At 50.3% G+C, this 8,945-nt stretch overlaps 1 protein-coding gene across 4 annotated transcripts in view; it reads left to right on the forward strand.

The window, feature by feature from the left end:
* Positions 1-8,945, forward strand: part of UBE2F (ubiquitin conjugating enzyme E2 F (putative)) — a 45,823-nt gene that overhangs the window by 34,770 nt on the left and 2,108 nt on the right. For all 4 annotated transcript variants that reach the window (XM_070368598.1, XM_070368600.1, XM_070368599.1 and 1 more), the window contains 4 exons: positions 2,481-2,551; positions 4,397-4,454; positions 5,736-5,768; positions 8,327-8,389. In XM_070368598.1, coding sequence (XP_070224699.1) covers positions 2,481-2,551; positions 4,397-4,454; positions 5,736-5,768; positions 8,327-8,389 — 225 coding nt within the window. The remainder of the gene's footprint in view (positions 1-2,480; positions 2,552-4,396; positions 4,455-5,735; positions 5,769-8,326; positions 8,390-8,945) is intronic.

Below are 8,945 nucleotides of genomic sequence, written 5' to 3' on the forward strand. Positions count from 1 at the left end.
TCTAAATGCTATTTGCATTTTCGTTTCTTAAATAGGATGCTAATTTTTTTTCCTACTTATTAACTGTTTATGTCTTTTATGGGCTATTATTATATGCTTAGCCCCCCCCTTTTTTTCTGTTGTGTTTGTTTTTCTTATTGTAAGCATTCCTATATAGATATTATATGAAACTTTTTTTTTAGTTTACTTAGCTGTGTCATAAACATTTTCGTGTTTTCATTTGTCTTTTTGTTGTTGTTCTGTAAAAGCTTGTGGCTTTTTGTTTTAAGGTGTAGCCAAATCTACTTTTCCTTCTTGAATTTTTCATGTTGTGGAATGCTTGTAACAGGCCTTCGGACCCCGAGGTAGCTCATCTGTTTATTCTAGTGCTCTTAGAGGTCTGTGTTGTTTATGTTATGTGAAGCTCTCAGCGAGCATCTGACTGTACTTTTCTGAATAGTTAACCCTTGAAGCGCCCGTGTCCCCATTGATTTGCAGTTGGCCTTTGTCATGTACACACCCTGAGCTGTGTGACAGGATGGCTAGTGATGCCAGCCCCTGAGGTAGGAGCTGGAGCTGAGTGCATCTTGTTAGTCTGGTTTTGGAGGTGGTAGGGGTCTGTGAGAGTAGTTAACAGACTATTGAAAAGTGAAAAAGTGTGAAAAGTGTGTGTCAGAATCAGGTCCCCAGTTGTGGTGCAGAGGTCTGCTGTCTCTCTGGGGCACTGCTGTCTCTCTGGGGCACTGCTGTAGAGAGGGCCATCGACACCCTCCAGCTGTGGGAGGGGTGAGGGGTGAGGGCAGGTGCGGCCCCACACTTGGAGCTGCAGGGACACCAGGCAGGTGGCAGTGCGTCGGGGCTTCAGAGCAGGGAAGAGGCCTTCAGTCCCTCAGACACTGAGTCAGTGATGCAGTCTGCCCTGCAGGTACTGTGTTCAGTAGATTTACCACATGCGCAGTGCCAGCAGGGCTGACCTTCCTCTTGAGCCTGAAGGCCTTGCTGAGAGTGCAGGCTCTGCTAGTATTTGTTCTGTCAAATGCATTCCTATTTACCTGCAGAAGAGCAAGTTAGAGAATATTCAGATTGATTTCAGCTCCCACTGATCCTAAATTTTGTAATCCTCACATACCCACCTCTACTTGGTTGGACTAATCATTCAGGGGAATCTGTTGACGTCATGTGGCTTTGAAATCAGGAAGAAAATTTAATGATGGTATGGAAAAAAGTGTTTAAAAATGTTTGTTTTATACGGATTCAAAAGGTGACAATATTAGAGTACTAGAAAAAATACAGAAGATTTGGATGGTGACATATTCTCTAGATTTGGTCTCAGAGATAAAAATTACAAAAATTTTGTATCTGTGAGATGACCTGTCTGGTGAGATTCTGAGAGACGACTGTCATGCTCCTCAAACCAAGGTGACCTTGCAGTGGACTGGGCCTGGGGAAGGGGCTACCCACTGGAGTCAGGGGTGGGCGTGCGACCTCCCTGGAGGCGAGGGCGCTTGGCACTGACTCCGCAGTAGCGCTCTGGCCAGAACCCCCCGCCCAGTTCCTGGTCTTATCCCAGTGAAGTATTTCATTCCAGTGTGAGTGAAGATAGCATTGATTTAGCGGTTTTGTAGTAGAAGTGGGAAGAACCTAAGCTTCTGGGCTTGCTAAATGCTAGTGTTTGTGCCATGGAATGCATGGACGCCCAAAGGCATCGGAGACAAGAATAAATGTGGAAAATGTACAGCACGTCTCCCTACTTCTAGAAAGAAAAACGACTGTGCACCACAGACACCTGTGTGCATGGCCTCGAAAAGAGGCTCCAGAATACGCATCAGATATTAATAGAAATTATTCCAGGTAGAGTGCTATATCTCTGTCTACACACATATTAGTATCTTTCCTTTTTGTTTTTGCCTTTTTTTTTAGATGAGTGTGATCGGTTTTAAAATAGAGTAAGATTAAAAGAACGTTACCCAAACACGCTCCATGCTAAGTGATGTTGATGTGTCTTATTCCCACATGATCCTTTTCGTTCTCTCTCCCTAAGTATTAGTGGACAAGGACTTGCATCTAGACATGGAAAATGACAGTAGTGTCTTCAGAAACACCCACAGAGGGTGCCAGCGCTGCTGTGGGGAGCAGCGCTTCAGCCGCTCAGCCACGCAGTGCGAAGGAGTCTAGGGGCTCCTGGTTCACAGCAGGGTCTGGGGGTACAGAGCTCCTTCCCCAGGCCTCTGCGGCTGCTCCCCCATAGCCGGAGCCCAGGGAGGGGCAGGGGGCGGGAGCCTGGCGGCCAGCACCATCTGCTGTCAGCCCCAGGGTGCGGAGGGGTCCTGTGCAGGGACAGCAGCCGCCCCCAGCGAGACCAGCACTGCATACAGTGTGCAGACACTGCTATAGGGTCTGGGGCCGCTGCCTGACGATCCGGGAGTGCGCGGTAAAACGGCGCTGGATGGGGGACACAGAAGGCTCTGGAGCGCCTGTGATCTCTTCCTTCTGTGTTGCAGCCTCCCAAAGTGAAATGCTTGACCAGGATCTGGCACCCCAACATCACCGAGACTGGTGAGATATGTCTCAGGTGAGTTCTGTCCGCTTCCATCTCCTGTGCTCTGAGTGCTGCCTGAAGCTGGGCTTCCCAGGGGTCACCTCCCCCGAGAGGACACTCTGAGGCTGGGCTTCCCACCTGTTACTTCCCCTGAGAGGACACTCTGAGGCTGGGCCTGGAGTTGGGAGGCCTTGGAGCGGTCTCTCGGCTCCCCCATCCCAGCCTGGCCTCTGCAATCCACCTAGGACGGCCCCTCTAAGGACCTTTACCCCATCCCCTCTTATTTTAATGAGGCACACTCCTGCCACGTGGCTGATTTTAGATAAAAGGGGAAACTATGATTAATGGAATTCACAGTGGGAGGATAATGCGGATGGCAGGCTTCAGAAGACCGCCCACTTACATTTAAGTGTCCTTTCTTGTGGTTTTTCTTTTCTACTGTTTTTGGCTGCATGCATGTGGCTTATGGGATCTTAGTTCCCTGGCCAGGATCAGTCCCAGGCCCTGGCAGTGAAAGTGCGGAGTCCTAACCACTGGACTGCCAGGCAGTTCCCTCAGCATCCTCTTTACCAAAACGATATGCGCAGGAGCGTATGCCTGGAGCCTTTTATCCGTGGTGCCCGGGGCCCTGCCCTTCCAGGGGCAGATGGCTGGGAACCAGCCATTTCCTGCTTCTAGAGCTTGCTGGTCACTAATGTAGAGAACCAGAGAGGTTGTGTAGGGTGGGGGTGGAGGTGGTTTTCAAGTCAGTTTAGCCTGTGGGCTGTGTCTTGTCTTGTGTCCTGCACGTTCTCTGGCAGGGCAGTGAGGTCAGCTTGCAGGGCTGTGGTGCTGGCGTCCTCGCCCAACCCTGGTGGCCGTGTGACCCGGGGAGCCCGGCTGCTCCATGTGGGGCATGTCTCCAGCGTGCTGTGTGCTCCCTTGCTGTGATCTCATCCTCAGGCCCTGCCTCTGGGTCCTGTCCTCCCACCCTCTTCTCCCTGCAGAGAATGCCAGCACCTATGAAAGGCCATGTGCAAACTAACCGCCCTCCCTGCAGGCATGAGGATACCCACTTTCACATCCACTTTGGCTTTTGATAGTGAAAAATACATTTTATAAGAGTGTATTTTTTTAAAAAGGCATCTTCCCTTTTAACTATCTGCCCTTTAAGTGTTGAAACTTTAGAAATCTGTGATCTTCAGTTTCGGATCCTAAGTGTCTTGTCTCCCCTCCTCCAGTCAGAGTGGGTCCAGAGAGGGTGTTTCTCTGGTCACTTCTGCCATCTTCTGAGAAATCAGATTATTAACAAAATATAATAGGAATTTAACAGATGGTCGCCTGCTGCAAAACCTAGAAACCATAGTTAATAGATTTAGCCACGTTAAAATTAAAAACACACAATTTGAAAGAGAAAGTATCAGCAGGATTGCACCCCTTGTATGTAAACAGTCCTTTCAATTGATAGGAAAAAGATGGGGCCCCCCTCCTCCACTGGAAAAATGAGCTTTGGCTCCAAGTAGGGGATTCACAGGAGGAGGCACACTGTGGGCAGAACGCGTCTGGGGCTGCTTGGTCTCCATGGCGATGGGAGACGAGCACGTGGAAGCAAGGGGAGGCTGCTCGCCACTTCTCAGGCTGGCAGACAGCAGAGCGTGTGTGTGCGTGTGCGTGTGCGTATACGCGTGCCTGTGTGCACAGGCTCCTGTCCACTGGAGGGCGTGTGGATCTGTACACCTTTGCCTGGTCCTTCAGCCATAAGAAGACTGCAAACCACAGAGAAAAGAAGGGCCCGGCAGACAGGAGCCGCTCGGTGCCGCTGCGCCCAGCTGCGCACCTGCGGCTGGTGGGCCTGTTGGCCGCTCCTCACTCACCACTCCGCTTTTCCGTCTGTTTCAGCTTACTGAGAGAACACTCGATCGACGGCACCGGCTGGGCCCCCACAAGGACGCTGAAGGTGAAGTGTGGGCCTCTGCCTGGGGCCTCCCCGTCTGGGAGGAGTCTCCCGGGAGGACAGCAGTGTGCACACTGTCCCATCCACACGGCTGGCCACCCTCCCCGTTCCTGCTGCCCTCAGCGCCTGCCGGCCCTCCTGGGGCTCCACCACCCCCGTTCCCTGAGCAGGTTGAAGGGGCATCAGGTCCTCTCTGCCCTTTGCCACGGGCGCTGCAATGCTTTGCTGTCCCTGCTTGTCCCGCTGTTCCCCAGGCTTGCACAGTGGTCTCCCCTAACTCAGTGCAGGCTTGCCGGCAGTGGGTGGGGACAGAGGAGGGGGAGGCTGGGGGTCCCGTATCTGCTCTGAGTCACCTCGGCCAGAGGAGGGGTGGTGGACGTGGCCAGGTGTGCTGGAGGGGGCGCCTCTCTGGGGCGGGGGGTGATCGGGGAGCCACAGGGACTCAGGAACCGGCCCCAGGTGTTTTGCCAGCGTGGCTCGAGTGGGCTTCGGGGGGTGTGTCCTGGGCGCCCATGTGGCGCCATGGGCTGTGCATCGTCTCTGGGCTCTCATGCTGCTGCCCCCGGGCCCCCTGACTGTCTTCACTGACCCTTATCAGAAGCATCCCGGCTTTTGCCCAGTGTTCAGTGAGTGGCAAGCAGCCCCTGACTTCCTCCATCTTTGAGTAGTGAAGTGGCTCCACGGTGTCGTGCCCCTGCCTGTCTGCCATGGGGTCTGTCCTGCCCAGAGGAGCACTCGCCTCAGACTGGGTCTGGGGGCAGTGGTGTTCCCAGCCTTCGCTTCAGTGCAGAGATGTGGCCTTCTGAGCAAGGCCGTTTTCGTGGTGACCATCCCCCTCCTCTTAACCTGAAGGGCCGCAGGCAGCACATTGGCCCATCTGAGGCTCTGGGCTGCCTGGCATAGTGCACATGCTATCTCTCTGCCTCTGTCTCCCATAACATTTTCACACATGGCACCTTGGCTCAGTCAGGTATGGACAATAAACGCCGTCCTCACTGGAACCGCTCACAGGCCTCAGTCTGCGCCGAGGTCACGGAAGCAGGCAGCGGCTGGTCGTGGACCTGCCGCACTGGCTGCTGTCCCTGGGTGGCGAGGTGGGCCTGAGGGGACTGGACCGGCGTGCAGGCTCTGCTTCCCCGTGGTTCTTTGCTGATTCACTGTCTAGGGCCTGCCTTTTAAAGCAACTTTGAAAAAACTAACCTTCATAATATGCTGACTTAACTGGTTCATCTCTTGGAGACCACTCTCACCTGAAACTTGTTTTTTTCTTTCTTCTCATTTCAGGATGTTGTTTGGGGATTAAACTCTTTGTTTACTGTAAGTATATTGACCAAAATTCCAAATTGTTTTTAATTCCTCTGTCTGCTGGTTTTAAAGATAACATTAAGGATAACACAAGGGAATTACTGAACCCCTCTCTTCTTTGGCACTTTTGTGAGTCGGAAGAACAGTGAGTTAAGAACTGAGGGTGCTTTGGAGTGACCCATGGGGAGGTTGGGGGAACAGGTGGGGAGAGAGCAGAGGGAGGGGAGAGGAGAGCGTCCCCACTGCCTCGGGGGCAGCACAAGCCAGCTCCAGCTCCGTTCCCTGTGGTCTCCTCCATCGGGTTATGCTTCCCTGGGGGCCTGGCCGCCCCACACTCCGCTCTGCTTCACTCCCAGGTGTCCTGGTTTGGATGAAGGAGCATGTAGTCACCAACCTTTAGGCTTTTCACAATTAGTTGTTCCTTTGAGTTTTGACTTTTTGATCATCATTTCAGTTCAGTCGCTCAGTCGTGTCTGACTCTTTGCAACCCCATGGACTGTAGCACACCAGGCTTCCCTGTCCATCACCAACTCCTGGAGCTTGCTCAAACTCATGTCCATCGAGTCAGTGATGCCATCCAACCATCTTATCCTCTGTTGTCCCCTTCTCCTCTTGCCCTTAATCTTTCCCAGCGTCAGGATCTTTTCCGGTGAGTTAGTTCTTCATGTCAGGTGGCCAAAGGATTGGAGTTTCAGCTTCAGCATCAGTCCTTCCAATGAATATTCAGGACTGATTTCCTGTAGGATGGACTGGTTGGATCTCCTTACAGTCCACGGGACTCTCAAGAGTCTTCTCCAACACCAGAGTTCAAAAGCATCAACTCTTCAGCACTCAGCTTTCTATATAGTCCAATTCTCACATCCATACAGGACTACTGGAAATACCATAGCCTTAACTAGACCGATCTTTGTCAGCAAAGTAATGTCTGCTTTTTAGAACGCTCTCTAGGTTCGTCATAGTTTTCTTCCAAGGAGCAAGCATCTTTTAATTTCATGGCTGCAGTCACCATCTGCAGTGATTCTGGAATCCCCCCAAAAAAAGTCTGTCACTGTTTCCATTGTTTCCCCATCTATGTGCCATGAAGTGATGGGACTGGATGCCATGTTCTTAGTTTTCTGAATGTTGAGTTTTAAGACAGCCTTTTCACTCTCCTCTTTCACCTTCATCGAGAGGCTCTTTAGTTCTTCTCTTTCTGCCATAAGGGTGGTGTCATCTGCATATCTGAGGTTATTGATGTTTCTCCCAGCAACCTTGATTCCAGCTTGTGCTTCATTTAGCCTGGCATTTCACATGATGTACTCTGCATATAAGTTAAATATATTTGATCATAAAGGAGCTTTAAAAGAAATAAACTTCAAAAAAAAAAGAACTTCAAGGACCTGTCCTTGGGCAAGAAAAAGCTGTGCTGCTTTGAGTAAAACCTCAGGTCCCTCCAGGAAAATGAGCCCGTCCTGGACAGTCCACAGGACAGCCCCCTGCTGCCTTGCCCTGTCATCTTCAGCAAATGAAACACCCAGAGCCTCACCAGAGACTCTTCCACACCTCATACATTCACTGTAGGTCAGGTACTAATACACGGTCGAGCAGATGAAGAATTCTGTGTGTTTGGTGTAGTCTCCTGTTACATGTGCTTCATACTTTTGCCTGTTTCTAGGACTTGGAAGCTAATTTCCCAGCTGTAAATGATCATAGAGAGTTACAGATTTTCCTTGCTCTATTTGTGACTATCGGTCACAGCCATATTTATTTCCAAATCAGGAATACAGCCCCCAGATTAAACATTTCTGCTGGGGAGAAATACAGTTTCTTTACAAGGATCCATTGATGGCTTTGGAAAGCAATGACTCATCGTAAGGACAAATCTTTCTACCCTGGTCTTTAAGAAGAGGAGTAGATAGTATGAAGATAAGATGTGGCCCCCTATCTGAGACCTGTGCTTATTCTTGGTGGAGAAGCGGTAGGTGGAAGGATGGGAGGAGGGGAGCCCTCCCAGGGCTTTTCTGAGGTGGGAAGGTGCTTCCTCCTCAGGCTGGGGAACGCTGACCTAACGGCAGTGTCCTCCGTTCAGTTTGGGTCCAGACGTCATTCCTTCTGGGTTGTGAGGGCAGTGCTTGTGGAGATGAGTTAAAGATGAAGGGGAAGCTCAGGCAAGACCGGAATGAAAGCATAGCAGGTACAGTTGTTAATCACAGAATTGAGGAGAAAATGAGTTTCTAAGGAAAAATAGAATTTTCATTTATAAATGCTCATATTGAGAGTGGTTTGTCCTTCCCCAATTATAAGAAATAGCATTAGAAATTAATGTGATTGCTATTTCCTCACCAAACTGTGGAAAGTCATCTGTACACACATTCCACCCTTCTCTCAGTCAACCATGAATCACCATTTTGAAAAAAATGTCTCAAGTTCAATGCTTCTGCATCAAAAGAACTTTATTTCTTGGCAATTTTCTTAACTCTCTGGGTCACTCTAACATTTTCTGATTAAATTTCTGTTGCCTGTTTCATAAAATGAAGACTGGTAACAGCAGAAAAACAGGTTCTTTCCACTGTTTACTCTTTCTTTTTAAGGATCTGTTGAATTTTGATGATCCACTGAATATTGAAGCTGCGGAACATCATTTGCGAGACAAGGTAAGCTATTCACAGAACATTCTAGGTTGATGTGTTTATCAGTTGTAGCTGACTCTTTGTGACCCCATGGACTGTAGCCCTCCAGGCTCCTGTCCACGGGATTCTCCAGGAAAGAATACTGTGTGGGTTGCCATTTCCTTCTCCAGGGGATCTTCCCGACCCAGAGATCAAACCCGAATCTCCTGCATTGGCAGGCGGATTCTTTACCTGGTGCCACCTGGGAAGCCTAAAAAGAGAATTACTGCCCCTTGAGTAGATAAAGATGAAATTGAGAATGGTGGAACCCAGGGTTGGAGCTTAAAGCATTTATAATTGTTATGTTATAATCAATGTGCGTGGTCTCAGGAAAGTGACCCCAGGTGAGACGGGTGTTCCTATAAGGTGTGATTTCCTAGCGGAGTTCAGAGTGAGTGAGTGACGACAGGCAATTCTTGCTTCACCCCGTGACAGTGAAGAATGCAGGCAGAAGGATGGAGGCGGCCCCCAGCCCTCATACCGCAGGCTCTGTCCCGCCTGCCCCAGGACCCATTCGTTCTGCCCACAGCTCCACACGGGA

This window comes from Bos mutus, chromosome 3 (genome assembly GCF_027580195.1).
Source record: "Bos mutus isolate GX-2022 chromosome 3, NWIPB_WYAK_1.1, whole genome shotgun sequence".
Lineage (NCBI taxonomy): Eukaryota > Metazoa > Chordata > Mammalia > Artiodactyla > Bovidae > Bos > Bos mutus.